At 60.4% G+C, this 17,506-nt stretch overlaps 2 protein-coding genes across 6 annotated transcripts; both read left to right on the forward strand.

Annotated features, from left to right (window-relative positions):
• Nucleotides 1–32: 32 nt before the first annotated feature.
• On the forward strand, nucleotides 33–8,536 carry GIT1 (GIT ArfGAP 1). 5 transcript variants are annotated; one of them, XM_005525768.3, is made up of 22 exons: nucleotides 33–165; nucleotides 3,037–3,170; nucleotides 3,252–3,364; nucleotides 3,449–3,554; nucleotides 3,629–3,715; nucleotides 3,825–3,955; nucleotides 4,033–4,127; nucleotides 4,207–4,249; nucleotides 4,431–4,457; nucleotides 4,747–4,795; nucleotides 4,878–4,950; nucleotides 5,531–5,628; nucleotides 5,699–5,810; nucleotides 5,890–6,017; nucleotides 6,094–6,246; nucleotides 6,329–6,556; nucleotides 6,667–6,720; nucleotides 6,992–7,078; nucleotides 7,182–7,255; nucleotides 7,349–7,531; nucleotides 7,664–7,727; nucleotides 7,828–8,535. In XM_005525768.3, exons 1-22 carry the CDS (start codon nucleotides 114–116, stop codon nucleotides 8,038–8,040), a joined length of 2,304 nt encoding a protein of 767 aa, XP_005525825.1. In that variant the 5' UTR covers nucleotides 33–113; the 3' UTR covers nucleotides 8,041–8,535. The 5 variants fall into 5 exon arrangements, with proteins under 5 accessions (XP_005525825.1, XP_087922411.1, XP_014110347.1 ...); XM_088066285.1 differs by lacking the exon at nucleotides 6,992–7,078 and having other exon boundaries at nucleotides 7,828–8,536; XM_014254872.2 differs by lacking the exon at nucleotides 6,667–6,720.
• Nucleotides 8,537–8,763: 227 nt separating this feature from the next.
• ABHD15 (abhydrolase domain containing 15) lies at nucleotides 8,764–12,328 on the forward strand. Its single transcript, XM_005525936.3, has 2 exons — nucleotides 8,764–9,608; nucleotides 10,845–12,328. Exons 1-2 carry the CDS (start codon nucleotides 8,785–8,787, stop codon nucleotides 11,320–11,322), a joined length of 1,302 nt encoding a protein of 433 aa, XP_005525993.3. The 5' UTR covers nucleotides 8,764–8,784; the 3' UTR covers nucleotides 11,323–12,328.
• Nucleotides 12,329–17,506: the final 5,178 nt, after the last annotated feature.

Here is a 17,506-nt window from a genome sequence, read left to right on the forward strand (position 1 = left end):
GCCGCCCGCCCCCCCCCCCTTCCCCGCCGCCCCTCCCCCGGCGGGCCCGGGGGCGCCGCCGCCGCCCCACGCTGGCGCAGAGGCCCGGGCCCGGGCCCGCCTCGCCGCTGAGGATGTCCCGGAAGGCGCCGCGGGCAGAGGTGTGCGCCGACTGCAGCGCCCCAGGTAAGGGCCCCCCCGCATCGGCACCGGCACGGCCCCGCCAGCCTCCCCGCCCCTCCCGCTGCCCCCCGGAGCCTGCCCTGAGCGCCCCCCGCGCCCCTGAGAGCCCCCTCTGTGCCCCACGGCACCCCCCGGTGCGCCCCCGGGAGCCCCCTTTGTACCCCGAGCTGTTTGCCCCCGGACTGCTCCCCATGACCCCTTTCGCATCTCCCTGTACGCCCCACATCGAGACCCTTTTGCACCCCCCTGAGTGCCCCTGCTTATTCCTTTCTGCACCCCACTCTGCACACTCAAGGGAGCCCCACTGAGTCCCCCGTCTGCCCCCCAAGAACCCTCTGAAGTGCCCCCAGTGAAACGCCTTGATGAAACTCATGACCCCCTTGGTGCACCCCCTTTTAGCCTCCCGGAATACCCTCGTACACTCCAGACGCATCCCCGAAAGCCCCGCATGCCCTCCTCCGTGCCTCTCCAGCGCACCCCGTGTCCCCACCGCCCCCCTGCACCACCCACAGCTTGCTCAGCCCAGGCGGGGGCTGCTGGCACAGGCTAGGGACGCGCCAGTCGGTGCCAGCAGCGCTGGTGACCCCGTAACTGGCAGGATGATGGGGGACACCCTCCTGCACCCCACAGCCAGCCCCCACCCCAGCCGGATCTGGGTTTGGCGGTGCCGGTTGGGTGAGCCGTGCGGCCGCCGCGCTGCAAGCCAGAGCCGAGCCTGGGCAAGACCATTCCCATCCCCGCTAGTGCCGGTGCCCCCACGCTGGGCACGCTCCCGTGGGCGTCACGGTGGGTTTGGCCCCCCAAACCCTGCCCACGGTAGGGCCGGACCCCAAACCTGCCCGTAGCCAGCGCAGGTGGCCCCACGGCAATGAATGAACGGGTCTCCGAGCCGGCCCCGGAAAGCTGCCCGCGGGCCAAGGCTGTGCCGAAATTATTCCGGCCACGTGCCAATGGCCGGATCCTGCCAGGAGAGCTGTCGGCACGCGTGGGCGAAAGGCTGCCCTGCCTCCAGGCATTCCCCTTGCCGGCGGGCAAGCGGGGGGCCAGGGCTTCCCGGGGCGGTGCCGGGGCTTCCTGCTGCGCCCAGGGGAAATGGAAACCAGTTTTTTCCAATCTCTTATCGCCTGGCAGCCATGGGAGGAAATGATTTATAAAGTCCAGAGGCCGTTTCCTAGCGCGCTGGGAGCACCCGCTGTCGCTGTCGGGGATGCGCTGCCTGGCCCTGCATGCGGGGTGCCCGTGGGGTGCTCTGATCCCTCTGCCCGGCCTCCCTTGGCCCCATGCAGGGATGCCGGCTGGCCCCAGCCCTGCATCACCGGTGCGGGGCCGAGTTCAGGGGGTCTCGGTGTCAGCCCACATCCCGATGCAGGGATCGAGGTGCTGCGAGCTCCCTTGGACTTCAGGATCCTCCCAGGGTTTGGGGTGTCCCCGTGTAAGCGCTCCCGAGCTGCTGCAGTGCCCACCCACATCCCACCACATCCCAGCTGCCCTAGGGCGGGAGGGGCTGTTGCCCAAGGGATACTCTGGATCCACTCGGCTGGGGGGCCGCGGGCCGGTTCCCCCCGCACGGAGCGTCCTGTTCCCGGCGGTGGCCGTGGGCAGCGGGTGCGAAGGCACAGATGCCGCTGCACCGGCTGCCAAGGCGCTGCCATCTGCGTGCGCGGGGCTGCCAGGCTGGGGGGGCCACCACTCCCCCTGGCCACCCCACCCCGCCCCCGGGGCACTGCAGCATGGCAGGATGCCGTGCCCCCCCAAAACGATGTCCCCAGGGCTCTGGGGGGTGCGTGGGGAGGGGTCCGGGACCCTGCAGTGAGGAAGGAAGTGGGGGAGGCTTGGCTGCCTGCCTGCCTTCCTCCCTCTGTGAGGTCGTGGGGCCACTGTCCCCCCTCAGGGCCATCGGAGGGGCCAGTGCGACCACCCCCCCAGGCCCTGCATCCCCAGGCTTGGGGCTGCCCCCCTTCGTGGGACAGTGTGGTGTTTGTGTAGGACCCACAGAAACAAGGGGAGGGGGTGGGGCTGGGCAGAGGGTGGCAGGACCCCCGTCGTGCCCGGCAGAGGGGACACCTGGGGACGATTCAGCATCGTCACTCCGTGCCTGGCTGTGTTTCCTGGGAAGGGGGAGGCTGTGACCCAGCGGGGGTCCTCAAATCCTGTCCTCATGCTGCTGTGAACAGCTGCAGCTCAGCGGCCACACCACGGGGCCAGACTCCCACGTCCCCAAGACCCGTCTTTGGGGTGCGGGCGTGGGGAGCTGCTGCCTGGCCGGGAGCGGTGCCCCCGTGGGTGCCGGGGCTGGTGCCAGCGCGGGGCCAGCGTGGCTGCTCAAACGGTCCTTTGTTCCCGGCGGGGACACAAAGGTCTCCAGTCCGGCAGGCCGGGGCCAGCGGCAGGGCTGGAGGGGCACGGCAGTGTAGGGGGCCGTGGCACCTGCCCCGGAGCTGGGGTGTCCTGTGGGCTGGCTGCACTGGGGTGCTGAGGCTGCAGAGCTGGTGACCACCCTACATAGGAGCCCACGGACTGGGGGTGCCCACCCACTGCGGGGCACACTGCCCCCATCCATGACCCCCCAAACACTCAGCCAGGGGCTCCGGGGCTGAGTGACCTCGCAGTGAGAGCCAGGTTGCCCCTGATCAGGGTGTGCTGGCATCATCCCTGCCACCAGCTGTCCTCCTGATGGTGGGGGGCCAAACCCTGCCCTCCTTTTGGCTGGTGGTTGCTATGGGAAACCCGTGGGTTTCCCCTGGTGATGGGCTGAGCCCCTCTTCATCTCCCGGGAAATGGTTGCTGTAGCAACGCATCCCCCTGCTGGATGGATGCATGAGGAGGGGATGCATGGGGAGGGGACACCTGCTGACACCCCCATGCCACCCCCAGACCCTGGCTGGGCGTCGATCAACCGCGGGGTGCTCATCTGCGACGAGTGCTGCAGCGTGCACCGCAGCCTGGGCCGCCACATCTCCATCGTCAAGCACCTGCGCCACAGCCCCTGGCCCACCACCCTGCTGCAGGTGGGTGCTGGGGACACTGAAATGTGGGGAGATGCTCGCTGGGACCCCCTGTGCCCACTGGGCCCTGCCTGTCCCGTGCAGATGGTGCATACCTTGGCAAGCAATGGGGCCAACTCCATCTGGGAGCACTCGCTGCTGGATCCAGCGCAGGTGCAGAGCGGGCGCCGGAAGGCAAACCCCCAGGACAAAGTGCAGTAAGTGCTCCCTGTGCTGTGGGGAAGGGGCCAGCACTGGCTGGGAGCCCCCTCCTCACCCCAAAACCCGCTGCCCACTCCCAGCCCCACCAAGTCAGAGTTCATCCGTGCCAAGTACCAGATGCTGGCCTTCGTCCACAAGCTGCCCTGCAGGGATGATGACGGCGTCACTGCCAAGGACCTCAGCAAGGTGGGGTGGGGCTCAGAGACCCCCTCTGTGGCAGTGGGGACAGATCCCCCCATTACCAGCTCTCTCCTCTGCAGCAATTGCACTCGAGCGTGCGGACGGGCAACCTGGAGACCTGCCTGCGCCTGCTCTCGCTGGGTGCCCAGGCCAACTTCTTCCACCCGGTGAGCTCTGGTGGGGCTCAGGGACCCCAGAGGTGGTGTGGGGCCCAGGGAGGTCCTGGAGCCCCATGCCACATGCAGGCTGCAGGGCTGAGGCTGCCCATGCCCACAGGAGAAGGGCACCACACCGTTGCACGTGGCTGCCAAGGCCGGGCAGATCCTGCAGGCAGAGCTGCTGGTGGTCTATGGTGCCGATCCTGGGGCGCCCGATGTGAACGGCCGGACCCCCATTGACTATGCCAGGTGAGGGCAGGGAAGGGGATCACCCCTGCCTGCACCCCCACCTAGGGTGGGCATCACCCCTGCTGGCCCTCCCACAGGCAGGCAGCCCAGCACGAGCTGGCGGAGCGGCTGGTGGAGTGCCAGTACGAGCTGACTGACCGCCTGGCCTTCTACCTCTGTGGCAGAAAGCCGGGTGAGTGAGGGGTCCTGGGGTGAGGGGGTTATCCTGGAGGGACTGCGTGGCCTTGCTCACCACCCCTCTCTTTGTGCAGACCACAAGAATGGGCACTACATCATCCCACAGATGGCTGACAGGTGAGTGTCTGGTGCCTGTGGCCCCGCTGGCCTGTCCCACGTCCCCCCCAGCATCCCTGCTGGGCTGAGGGGGGGACCCCAGTCACTGGAGCATCCCTGGGGGGCAGGGGGTCGGCGTGCCTGCGCGTTTAACGTCCACCTTTATCCTGTTCTTCCCTCCGCTGCCTTCTCCGGAGCGCAGGGTGCGCCCAAAGTGCATGGCACAGAGGTATTGTCTGCTCGGCTCTGGGGGCCCCCCATGCTGCTGCCATGGGGCCCCCCTGCAGCCCTGGCCGCTCGGCCCAGCCCGGCACCTGGGGGGCACTCAGGGAGGGGGGTCCCACTCGCCCCCTGCCACCTCATCCCCCCGTGCCTGCCCACCAGCCCTGCTTGGTGAAGCCCCCAATGCCTGAGGGGGTGCATCCCTGTCTTGTTGGGGTGCAGCTGGGGACTGTTTTGGTGGGAACAGGCCAGGAATAACCCCCACTTTTTCTTTCTCCCCTCCCCATACTCCCCAGCCTGGACCTCTCTGAACTGGCCAAAGCAGCCAAGAAGAAGCTGCAGGCGGTGAGTGGGGGGCCAGGGCAGGGCTGGGGGTGTCTGCCTGCTCCTCTCATCCTGCCTGACACCATCCCCTGTACTGCTGCAGCTCAGCAACCGCCTCTTTGAGGAGCTGGCCATGGACGTGTACGACGAGGTGGACCGTCGGGAGAACGACGCGGGTGAGGGGGGTGTGGGGTGCAGCTCCCCGGGGCTGGGGTGGGTGTCACAGCACGGGGAGGAGCAGCTGGCAGGGCTGTGGGTGAGCCCTGCGCTCCCCCCGGTCTGGATGTGTCCACCGGGGCTGCAGGCCCCTCCTTCATTCCTCCGCCCCGGAGGGTTTGCTCAGCACGAGGGGCCGCTGCTGGGTGCCCGGGCTGGGGAGCTGCTCGAGGTGGGTGCCAGGGTCCCCCAGGGATGGATGCTCGGCCTGCAGTGATGCCCCTGATCTGGGGGCTGGCAGGGTGGGTGGCAACATGTGTCAAACCATCTTCCCATCAGCTGGGGGGTGCTGAGCTGGTGCTTGAAATGGTGAAGAGCATGGGAGGGTCCTGTTAGGGGGTTATGGGAGGACCCCGGCTCCACTATGTGGTTGAGGGAGGCGATTCCTGTCAGCCTGGCCAGGCTCCACTCCCAATCCCAGCAGGCTGGTCCTGCACCCGCGCCTGCATCCTGCCGGCTCCAGGCCCTGCAGCCTGCTTGTCCGGGGGTCCAGCCCCTGTGTCTGTCCCCTGGGGTCTGACACCAGGTGCCTTCCTGCAGTCTGGCTGACAACGCAGAACCACAGCACGCTGGTGACAGAGCGCAGCGCCGTCCCCTTCCTCCCTGTCAACCCCGAGTACTCAGCGACGCGTAACCAGGTGAGGCCCCCTCTAGGCCACATGACTCCCCTGTGCACCCAGACCCCTGCTCACCCCCTTTTCCCCCCAGGGCCGGCAAAAACTGGCCAGGTTCAATGCCAGGGAGTTTGCCACCTTGCTCATCGACATCCTTGGGGAAGCCAAGCGCCGGCAGCAAGGGAAGAGTCTGCTTAGCCCCACGGGTGAGGCATGGAGGGCAGTGAGGTGGGGCTGAGCATTCCTCCCTGCCCTGTGCTTAGCACCTGCCCTGCCCTCCCCCAGATGCCCTTGACTACTCACTGCGGAGCCAGAGTGACCTGGATGACCAGCACGACTACGACAGTGTCGCCTCTGATGAGGACACGGACCAGGAGCTGCTGCGCAATGCCTCCCGCAACAACCGTGCCAGGGTGAGCCAGGCCCTGGCCTGCACTGCCACCCAGACCCCACCTCTGGGATCCTAGCGCTGAGCTCCTCTCCTTGCAGAGCATGGACTCCTCCGACCTGTCAGATGGCCCCATCACGCTGCAAGAGTACCTGGAGGTGAAGAAAGCTCTGGCTGCCTCTGAGGCCAAGGTGCAGCAACTGATGAAGGTGAACAACAGCCTGAGCGATGAGCTGCGCCGGCTGCAGCGCGAGGTGGGTGTGGGGCCAGCAGGACTCCCTTCCTCAGCATTCCCCCCACCTCCTCACTGATGCCTTCCCCCTCTCCTGGCTGCAGATCCACAAGCTGCAGGCAGAGAATGCGCAGATCCGTCAGCAGACTGGTCCCACACATCCGACCCCGGCCCCCAGTGAGCGGCAGGAGCACGGGCACCCCCCGGGCATGGCCCCTCCCCACCGCCGGGACCGCCAGGCCTTCTCCATGTACGAACCAGGCTCGGCGCTGAAACCCTTCGGGCAGCCAGTGGAGGAGCTGGTGACACGGCTCCAGCCCTTCAGCCCTGGCGTGAGTGTGCTTGGCTGGGTGGGAGGGTTTTGGGGTGCAGCAGTCCCCCTCAGCCCCACATGGTGCTGGTTCCCATCCCCGCGGGGCTGTAACCTTTCATGTGTCGCCAGGAGGTGGAGGACGAGGCTCTGTACTCCATGCACATCCCGGCCAGCGTGTACCGGGTAAGGGGGCCGCAGTGGGGGCGGCTCCTGCATGGGACATGGTGGATGTCACCTGCCTGGGATGTGGCCTTAGGGATGTTCTGTCCCCCCACCGCCCTGCTCCCCCCTGGGTCAGGCTGGGGATCTCCCCAAGGGATGGCAGCTGCGGGATGTTTGTGCATGCAGGGTGGCAGTGTCCCCTGTGCTTGTCCTCCCTTGCACGTCACCAGGATCGGCTCCACACCCTTCTGCACCCCATTCAGCATGGGCTTCCCCTCTTTTCCCCTTCCAGATCCGGAAAGGTCCATCTGCCTCCTCGGTGCCCTTCCCTCCATCCTCCCCACTGCTCTCCTGCCCACCTGATGGTGCCCGACACATGGTGATGTATCAGGGAGGGGGAGCAACTCTTGGGGTGGAGAGACTCCTGACCCTGCGTGGGGATGGGGCTGGGCAGGGCTTCACACTGCTCCTCTCCCCTCCAGGGCAAGCTGGACCGGCACGGCAGCGGCACTGACAGCGACTACGACAACACACAGGCCGGTGAGGTTCTGATCAGGTGAGTGGTGGGGCTGGGGGCTGCACCAGTGTACGTGGGGACACAGGGACAGGGGGCTGATACTGACCCAGGCCGGTTGGCTGGTCCCTGCAGCATGGAGGGGAAGCGGTTTGTGGAACTGAGCAAGGATGAGGATTTCCCCCATGAGCTGGACCCGCTGGACGGGGAGCTGGACCCTGGCCTGCCCAGCACGGAGGATGTCATCCTCAAAACTGAGCAGGTCACCAAGAACATCCAGGAGCTGCTGCGGGCAGCACAAGAGTCCAAGCATGACAGGTAGGACTGGGCCACAGCCTCTCCCTGTGTCCCCCCTCCTGGACACCCAGACCAGGGGTGGGGCCATGCCTTGTCATCCTCCATGCTTGGGAAGCGCTGTCTGCGTTGCTCACCTGTTCTCCTTGCCCCCAGCTTCGTGCCCTGCTCAGAGAAGATCCACTCGGCTGTGACAGAGATGGCATCACTTTTCCCTAAGGTAGGAGGAGCGGTGTGTCCCTGGTGTGGTTGTGGTCCCCACCAGACACTGTCAGCCCCTTGAGCATGGGTTCTGACCCTGGTCCTGTGCTCTGCCACAGAAACCAGCACTGGAGACTGTGCGGAGCTCCCTGCGGCTGCTCAACGCCAGCGCCTACCGGCTGCAGAGCGAGTGCCGCAAGACCGTGCCCCCCGAGCCCGGTGCCACCGTGGACTACCAGCTCCTGACCCAGCAGGTCATCCAGTGTGCCTACGACATCGCCAAGGCCGCCAAGCAACTGGTCACCATCACCACTCGTGAGAAGAAGCAGTGAGCGCCAGCCCACGTCCCCCCAGGCCTCCGCACTCTCCGTGTCTCCCTTCCCTCCGGCAGCAGCCGGCACCTGGGGCGAGCGTGGCTGCAAGTGGCCTTTTTGGGGAGCCAGGGCGTGGGGTTCCTCGTGCCCCCCGCGCCATCAAGGAGCTGATGCTCAGCCTGCGGGGTAGGTGCCTGCGTCCCCCTGTACAGCCCCCTGCCCACCCCACAGCACGCGCCTAACTTATCCTGTACATAGCCTCTGTAGCTGTCCGTGGCGGCGGTGGCCTTGTACCCCCACCCCCCACAAAGCCCCTCTCTGGGTGGCCGGTACCCCCGAGGTCACCCATGGCATTACACTGGACTGGGGCGCCCGCGGGTCCCCCCCCCTCCCCGGGCGTCCTGCACCCCTCCCCGGGTGTCCTGCCCCAGGCCGGGGCCGCACTCCCCACTGTAAGATGTGTCCTTGTACATTTGTATCAATAAAGGTGTGAGCATTGCACGGGCGCCCGGCCCCCGGCTCCTGCACCCGCGGAGGGTCCGTGGCTGCAGGGGGCTCAAGCCCTCCGGCGCCAGGCAGGGCTCGGCCACGTGTCCCTCCCGTTTCACCCAGTCCCCTTGGCCCTGCTGGCCGCTCACGCCATCCCCGGCTCAGCCCTGCTGTTTGCCCAGCCCCGGGGCTGGGCTTTCCCAGCACGGCCCCGCCATCGCTCTGCGAAGCCGCCGACCATCGGGGCTGTTGTCTGGGGCTCCTGCTGCTTCCATGCTGTCCCCGGAGGGTTTGGTGGCCGCGGCCGCGGTGCTCATGGGGCTGGGCTTCCTGGCTTGGTGCGTTTGGGCAGGGAGGCTGGAGGTGCCTGGAGACATGGGAGAGGAGGAGGAGGGGATCCCTCTCATGGCCGAGGAGGGTTTGGGGCACTGCCGGCTGCTGTGCAAGCCCTCGGCTCTGGCGCAGCACCTGGTGCGGAGCTTGGGGCGGTCAGCAGCGCTGCGGGGGGGACGCTGGCCATGGCCGCGCTGGCCACAGCTCCAGATGCTGTGGCAGCTCTTGCAGCCACCTGAGCCAGAGCCGGTGGTGACCCGTGAGCTCCTGCAGCTGCCTGACGCTGGGCTGGTGGCCCTGGACTGGCTGGTGGGGCCGTGGGGGGCTGCGGGTGGCAGCGGAGGGATCTCCAGCCCAGTGCTGCTGCTGATCCCTAACGCTGCCGGGAAGGTGACGGGCGGGCTGCTGCAGCTGGGGCTGCGGGCGCTGGAGCGGGGCTTCATCCCGGTCATCTTCAACCGCCGGGGCCACAACGGCTGCCCCCTCACCACCCCCCGGCTCCAGTCCTTCGGGGATCCCGGGGACCTGCGGGAAGCTGTGACCTACCTGCGGTGCCGGCACCCCTGTGCCTCTCTGTTGGCTGTCAGCGAGGGCTCGGGCTCGGGGCTGCTGCTCGCCTACCTGGGCGAGAGCGGCTCCTCCAGCCGCCTGACCGCCGCCGCCTGCCTCTCCCCTGTCTTCCGTGGCCGGGACTGGTTTGAGGCCGGGATGCCCTGGCTTTATGAATGGCCGCTGCTTCTCCACCTCAAGCAGGGATTGAGCAGGTCAGTGCAGTCCCTGGGGCTTGGGGAGGTGGATGGGTACTCCGGGAACTCCTCGGTCAGTCCTGGGTGTGTGCATGGGGTGGGTGCTGCTGCCGACACCAGGAGCCCCAGTGCAGGGGCAGAGGTGCTGAGGGCAGCAAAACTTGCTAGTTAATGAACACCAGCCTGGAGCCGGCTGCCATGAGGCCAGCTGGGCCATCACTTGTGTTCCCAGCCTGGCTGGGGCTGCAGCAGCATCTTGGGGTTCCTGAGCTGGGAGATCTGTCACCCCTGGGAGGAGTTGGTGAAGCCCCTGTGTGGTTTTGGACCCTGAGGGATGAGTGGGCCTGGCCCCTCTCTGTGCATTGCCCCTTGTCCCCAGCACCTGACCCTCCTGCTGGCCCTTGGAGGGGGACTATGATGCCAGCCCACGGCTGGGCAGGGGGCTGTGACTGCTGCCATCCCTTCCCAAGGAGTCTGGGTTCCCTAGTGCCCAACACAGCCAGGCTTGAGTGGGCTGAGACAGGAGACAAACTGCCCTGGTCTGAGGCCTTGAGCACATGGGCACTTCCCCAGGTGGTGCTGAGAGCCTGTGGGGGCAAAGGGACCCTGTGGGTGGGCAGATGAGAGCCAAAATAATGCAGGTAAACCCCAAAACATTAGGGGCAAAGAGGTGACAGGTGAAGCTGCAATAAATCCCAGATAGGTGCAGCAAGGTATGGTGCTGACTGCAGGGATGGGGTATTGTGGGGTGGGCAGCAGAGAGTCTCCCCCCTCCCCATCCCTAACCTGATTGCCACTGCAAATGCTGCTGTCAGGGTAATGAAGGGAGTGCCGGCTGTCTCCTGTTGTCATGGCACCCGGGCTGCACTGTGGGGACCATCCAGGTTCTCTGGCATAGGGCTGGGATGGGCCTCCTAAGCCACTCTGGGGTTGGAGCAGTTGAGGCCACCCCAATTCCCCTGTGTGCAGGGCCAAGACCATCGAGCAGCCCATGGGCACACAAGCTGCTGGCACCCCCATGGCAGCATCCCTGTAACCCCCAGCTCCAAGTGGCATCCCTATGACCTTCCATTCCCATGGCAGCATGCCCCAGCCCCTGTGACATTCCCATTGCAGGTGGCATCCCCATGTCCTCCCCACCCATGGCAACATCCCTGAAATCCCCAGCAGTGTCCCCACTGCCCCCAGCCCATGGCAGCATCCCCCAGCCCCTGGTGGCATCGCTGAACCCCCAAGTCCACGGCATCCCCGCAGGTACACGGGGGCCCTGGCCGACATGGTGGACACGGACAGGCTCCTGGGCAGCCGCTCGCTGCGGGAGCTGGAGGAAACCCTCTTCTGCCGGACTCGGAGCCGCCCCAGCAGCTGGGAGAGCTACTGGGAGCGCAACGAGCCCCTGCGCGACGCGGACGAGGCGGCGGTGCCGGTGCTGTGCCTCTGCAGCGCCGATGACCCCGTGCGCGGCCCCCCGGCCCAGAGCCTGCCCAGGGAGCTCTTCCGCAGCAGCCCCTTCTTCTTCCTGCTGCTGACCCCACACGGGGGGCACTGCAGCTTCCCCTGCCGCGGGCCGGGACGCTGCTGGGCCCACGAGGCTGTGCTGGAATATTTCAGGGCCATGGCCGAGTTCCTGCGGACGGAGGAGAGGAGGAAGGGGCTGCCACGGTCCCGCAGGTGGGGGGGTCCCCTGGTGGAGCCCCCCGTGTTCACCTGGCAGAGGTCCTACACACGATAGCCCCCCTGGGGCAGGGTCTCACAAAGGCAGGCACACACACCGTGTACTAAAATTACTTTATTACAGTTGATTTTTTTTTTTTTTAACATTTCCTTTGCTATGATACAAAGGATACTTACAAACAAAATATTACATATGACCTTATTTTTTTTTTCTCTTCTCTTATTTTCTGACAACTTGGTAACAGCTTTAAATGCACAATCTATACAATTAATACAGGTTATATATGAGCTATAATGTATGTTGAACCAGAAGAATACCAGAATACTGACAATATACTGTACATTAAGCCTTACCAGTTAGTGCTCGTGGCATTTTCTACAAGAAGGAAAACGCACACCTGTAGATTCACTCATACCAGCTGGTGCTACCAGAGACGGAAGCAAGAAGGAGTTTAATTCCCCTGGTTAAATCCTTCGTGGCCCATCACCGTGGTGCTGAGCCTGGAAACCTCAGACCAGTGTTCATAGTAAAACAGCAGATATGTGTGTGGTTTTTTGTATCTAATGCTCTGTGGCACAGCACGGCTCCAGCAAGGCTTGCCCCAGAGCAAACTGCCATGGCGCTGGGGCCGGGTGCTGGGCGAGCTCTTGCTGGGAAGCTGGACCTCCTTGGAGAGGGGGAGAGGAGGAAGAGGAGGAGGAGAGGAAAAGCAACAACAGCTTTGCTGTCATCAGCAGGCAGCTCCTGGGTTTGTGCACATGAATAGGTGGTTGCCGAGGGGGAAGAGCAAGCCCAAGGCATGGCACTCCCGGCACAGCTCCGAGCCTGGCTGCACACAGAGCTCATGCCCAGAAAACCCTCCATGGGGTAGGGCAGCAGCTGCCCTGTGGTCACCTCCTCACCAGGAAAAGTTTGCTTTTTGTTTTGCAGCCAAAGCCAGAGGTGCATGGCTACAGGTGTGCACTTCCCCTCCTCCTGCCGGGGTCTACATCACACTGATAAGGTTACATTTTTGTTTTGTTTTGCTTTTTTTTTTTTTTTTTTTTTTTTTTTCCTTTTTAAAGCAACCAGCAAGTGAAGCATTTTTTTAGTTGACTGGCAAAAGACCTGGCATTTGCACAAAAGCTGCAAATGGAAAAGAGCCATCCCCTCCTCCCACCCACTGCATCCCAGCCCAGAAAAATCCCAAACTGTTGGCGGAAGAAAGAAAAAAAAAAAAAGAAAAAAAAAACCCCAAAAATACAAAAAACACAACAGGGGTGGAGGAGAGGAAGAGAAGGGTGAACAGGTTGGAAAATACCAGGTTTGAGTTAACATTTCCTTGACTTCACACAATTCTTGTGCAAAAAGAAACACTCCCCCCCAAACAAACAAAAAACCCAAACCCAGAAACATGCTGGAAATAATGAAAACAAATGGAAAGTAATATATAAAATTAAAAATATAAATAGGATGTCTGGCTGACTGGTAGAAGAATAGGTCATTTAGGTTACAAAAAGGAATATACATTCAAGAGGCTCTGAACCCAGTGGGGTAACTGATGTTAAACTTGTGTTAATAGTTAGGCTAGAATTCTCAAGTTTGTCTTTAAAATCTTCACAACACAAGCAAGCTATTTTTAAAAAATATACACTATACACACCTCACACAGCTTCTCCTATCCGTATTACACACGTTACGCTACCCTCCCATCCACTACACCGAGAGGGGGTCCCACAGCCGAGGGGCCTGGGGTGTCCCCCCATCCCGTCTTGACCCCCCGGCCCCGCAGTGGCGGTGGGGCAGCGATGGCTGCAGGGCTGGGCAGGTCACTTGGCCCCTCCACATCTTACCACAACTTTCTCAAGCATTTACAAGTCACCGAAGGGCTGTAGCCCTTTGTTATACACACTTCACTTTGCAACGTTAATTATTTACATCAGGGCTGCCCCCCCATCTTTTAGCTGTTTCTAGGCAGGTAAAAAAAATGTTCCTGTTCCAAGCAAGCAGGGGGAAGAGCTGTGGGGGGTTAGGAGGGAAGAAAAGCTGAAGAAAGGAAGCGGGTGGTTTGCTTGCCAAAAGCCAAACCCGTATGCGCACATCTGCCTCTCCTCTCATCCTTGAATCCTTACAAGCTCCCATTCCCTACAACCTCCAGGACAACCAGACCCAGAGAGCACGGCCTCACCGGTGCTCAAACTCCTCTGCTCGCAGCTTCCTGGGATGCTTAGCACAGCTATTGACTCACAGGCTTGCCTCTGCCACAGGACAAGGAGCACAGATTCTGACCATTCCTAGGAGCCCACCCCTCACTCAGCAGCAGGTCTTGCAGGGCAAGCCAGCTGCAGTGGGGCAGGGACACCAGGACTCCCCACAAGCCACCACACTGCACCCCCAAGCTCACCCTTGGCAGCTGCCACTAGCCACAGCTGGGCTCTGCCGGAGCCGTGCAGAGGCAGCGACTGCCGACTTCAGCTTGTCAATAACCCTGTGCTGATTTCTGCACTCTGCTGAGCTCAGAGTTGCCATAGAAATGTGTGATCCTGGCACTAAAAGCAGGCAACAATCTCAAATCAAACTCTTCTTTTTTTGTTTTGTTGGTCGTTTTTTTTTTTCCTCCAGTAGATTTAGATGAACTCGGATTTAAGACAAAAGCAGTTGGAAGGGGAAAACCAGATCATTTCTAGAGAGATTGAAAAACATAGTCACAAGCCAGTATTAAACCGCAGCAAAGAACCTGAACTTGGTTCCCACTGAGTTCAGCTCCAGAGCAAGCCCGAAGCCACCACTGTGTCCCTCACACTGCCCTCCATGCGGCACATGACGCCCAGGGGAAGGAGATTCCACACAGCCATCAGGGAAAACCCAGACAGAGGCTGGAAGCCAAAAGCCTTGGGTGAGTGGCCGTTGGCCTCCTCAGCTCGCAATATTTAAGCATAAATTCCTTACAGCATCACTGGACAAGTCTCAGGGATTAGGTGCATGCTGAACTACGACTGGCAATTACAGTAGCTTTTTGCTAGCTGGCACATACTGTATCTATAAATTTTAGTACAAAAACTTAAAAAATACAGAAACTAGGTCAATTTGTTAACTACATATTTACAGATAATTACAATTCTTTTCACTGACAATAATTAAACTAATTGTCAGTGAAAATTCAAACTGTGCATGTTCTGAGGTACCCGTACTCAAGGGTGGGGAGCGGGGCAGGGGGCCGGAGGTGCGAGGTGGGGGAAGTTTCCCCCTAGGGTTTGTTCACATCCGTGGGGGCAACGCTCGGCCCTCCTGGTTCCTGGTCTCACTGTGTGCACTCAGAGAAAGCAAGGAGAGCGGGAACTGATACTGGGATCTTATTTTCCCTAGGACATGGCTTAAGGATGTTTTGAGGATGTCAGGCAGGTGCAGAGCCAATGGTCATGTACCAAACTGCCCTTTCCCCCCGCAGGGAGCCTTCAGGTGAAGTGCAAGTATTGAGACCCACAGCTCAGTGGTTAAGGTGCTTGTTTGCCAGCAAATCCGATTTACTAAGTCCCTCTCTAACTGACAAAGGGCCCTCCTTCCTCTGGAGAAGGGGGCAGAGATGCAGCAGGCAGCATCACAGCCCCAGTTGGCCGGACCTCATTGTGCAACACGAACCTGCGCTATCTGTTGCCACCGCTCCCTGGTGGGGTGATGTTTACTAAAACCACTAGATCTACCAGGTTTTATCTTCTGGCTGTACACAGCAAGCCCCAACCCTCCAAAGCGCCTCACATATATTCCTCGAAAGACTCTGGCTCAATCTATTCGTAAAAGTGCAAACTCAAACGACCACAGCAGCAGAGGGACAGAGACCAGCATCCCTGTCTGGGCATCCACTGCTCCTCTGCCCTTGGCACGTGGCTCTGAGCTCACTGCAGGCTAGCACTGGGGTGGGAACATCCTACAGGCAGGAGCACAGCTAGAGACAACACTACTCCTTGGGAAAAGGTAAGAATGACCCAACCAAAACTAAGTCTCTTCTAAAAAACACTTGCAAGAGACCTTCCAGAAGGGACGGGGGGAATACTGCCTCCAAATTCTCTGGTAGCCCAAAGAGAGCCTAGGGTTGGCATTCTGCTGAGCTGGTGGGGCACCCTCAGGGGAAATGCATGACCTGACGTATGTGAGAACTGCTTATCCGCTGAACTGTCAAATGCCTCCGTAAGATGGGGTCTGTAGAGGACAAAGGAGAAGGTCAGAAGGGTCTTCACAGCTTGAGGAGCTGGTGGTGTCCAGCATGGCACTTGCCCCTCTACTATGAGAAAGACCAGGGCAAGATTTACTAGAACTGCAGAGCAAGCACCCAGGAGAGGAATGAGGCTGTATGCTGCTGGCTGGACTCGAGTGACAAAGCACACAGACCTAAGCAGAATAAAAAATGGACCAAGAGCATTCTCTGTGTGTATATATGGATATACAGACCGTACACACACGTGTACTTTACATCTTCCAATTTAGCTTCTCTTCTGCCCCTCCACACAGCCTAAGGACCTCCAGGTATCAGACACACACCAAGGCAGTCAGTGTTCAGAGCTAGCAGCAGCTCCACCTCAGGAATCCCAAAAGCCAGTGCTGGTGCAGCGAGCCAAGACCATGCCAGGCTTGTGATCTTTCGTGGCGAGACGCAGCTGGGGACTCTGAGCTCAGCCTGCTGAGCACTTCACCGGCCCACTCACCGCGTCCCCAGCAGATCCCTACATGGCCTCCACTGCTTGCCTATCGCTAAACCATCTGGTTTTCTTCTCTGCTGCCTTCTGACTTTCTGGTACCCTCAGGGAGCTCCCTCCTCTCCCTCACAGCACACCCGCAGCAGCAACCTACCCTCTCATGCCCCAGAAAAAGCAAGCTGCAATTAGCAGGGCTGCACTTCAGTGAGAGTTCAGCTCTAGCACAGCCTGTGCCACGTCCATGCCCTCACCCTGAGAGCCCTGCTGAGGGGTTGCTTTTGCTCACAAACAAGAGCGCTAAAGAACAGTAGAACTGAAGTGCCCTGACAGAAATGCACAGCATGAGGTGTGTGTGCACCTATACCCACACACACGTACATACAGAGTATATAAATATATACAAATGAGATACCATATATATATCCAGAGAGATGTGCGTATTGAACAGAGTAATGGTAGACAGTGGTACGATAGGATTTATTGCCTCTCAAGAAATGGCACATAAGCAGGGTCAAGGGGCTGGGAAGCCTGGAGGCGAGGGGTCCTGGGGGTTTAAACAACAGCACAGCCCCAGGACCACCCCAGCTGCAACCCTGTGTAGGTCACAGCAAGTGTGCAGTGCCCGTTCTTCTGGTGCAGGAGGACTGGGTGGGACACAGAGCAATGCCAACCTGGCCCCAAGCCAGGCAAGTAATGGCTGCAGGGAATTTTTCTGTGGGAAGTTAGGTATCACACCATGTATTTAATTGTTCAACCTCTTTGAAGCTCACAGGCTTGGAGGGAATGCAGGTGAAACAGAGCTGTGGCCTCCATTTCAGTGCTGCATCCTAGGAAGAATGCATGTAACATTCAACATGGAAGGGAGAGGTGGCTGCTGGCTCCCTGGGACCATGGAAAACAAGGAAAATGTGGTCCCTTTCACTGATTTTAAGTAAAATCAAAGGAAATTTGAATCAGAAAGAGGTAAAAATGCTGGCTACTGTTTTTTCCATCTCTGGGCTAAGCTACACCAGAACTTCAGGTCTTTGCAGAGAGGAGAGAAAAATAACCACAGAAAAGAGATTTCAGGGGTCAAGCTGGTGATTTGAAAATACTGCAATAAATTCTGCAAAGTAGTCCACACAGAAGAGTTCCCCAGTGTTAAATATGAACATAAGAGATGCAAGAGAACATCTTTGCTGAGGTACTGGAGTAGTTTCCACAATTTACAGATTACAGTAATTTTAAAACCAAAGTTAGGGCATGACTGCAATGAACGCAACATGGAGCAATTGGCCTCACTTTTTAAAACACTTTACCTCCAAAAATAAGAGTTTGCAAACTGATTCAGAGAGTGTTTGCATCTCTCTAGTGCACAGTTGTTCATGTATCTCAGAAATAAACCTGAGATACATTAAAATTCTCAGCACCAAGGGCCTCCTCAAATACCACCAAGGCACAGCCTGACCCTGGGTTCCTCTGGCTACATCTGTGTAATGAGGTGCTTCCTTTTGAGATCAGGCAGTTTTGGGACAGCTTTTCTTCCACCACATACACGCAGGGACACACACATTTAGACCAGTTGATCTGAA

This window comes from Pseudopodoces humilis, chromosome 23, assembly GCF_049639895.1.
Source record: "Pseudopodoces humilis isolate 2021_Gansu_Grassland_sample_001 chromosome 23, ASM4963989v1, whole genome shotgun sequence".
Classification (NCBI taxonomy): Eukaryota; Metazoa; Chordata; class Aves; order Passeriformes; family Paridae; genus Pseudopodoces; species Pseudopodoces humilis.

Excerpts from the sequence above, each read along its gene's own strand:
- GIT1 (XM_005525768.3), top strand. The coding sequence starts at position 114 with ATGTCCCGGAAGGCGCCGCGGGCAGAGGTGTGCGCCGACTGCAGCGCC. Across the intron at positions 4,796-4,877 it reads CCAAGAAGAAGCTGCAGGCG|CTCAGCAACCGCCTCTTTGA; the intron begins GTGAGTGGGGGG and ends GTACTGCTGCAG. Across the intron at positions 7,728-7,827 it reads TGGCATCACTTTTCCCTAAG|AAACCAGCACTGGAGACTGT; the intron begins GTAGGAGGAGCG and ends GCTCTGCCACAG.
- ABHD15 (XM_005525936.3), top strand. The coding sequence starts at position 8,785 with ATGCTGTCCCCGGAGGGTTTGGTGGCCGCGGCCGCGGTGCTCATGGGG. Across the intron at positions 9,609-10,844 it reads CTCAAGCAGGGATTGAGCAG|GTACACGGGGGCCCTGGCCG; the intron begins GTCAGTGCAGTC and ends GCATCCCCGCAG.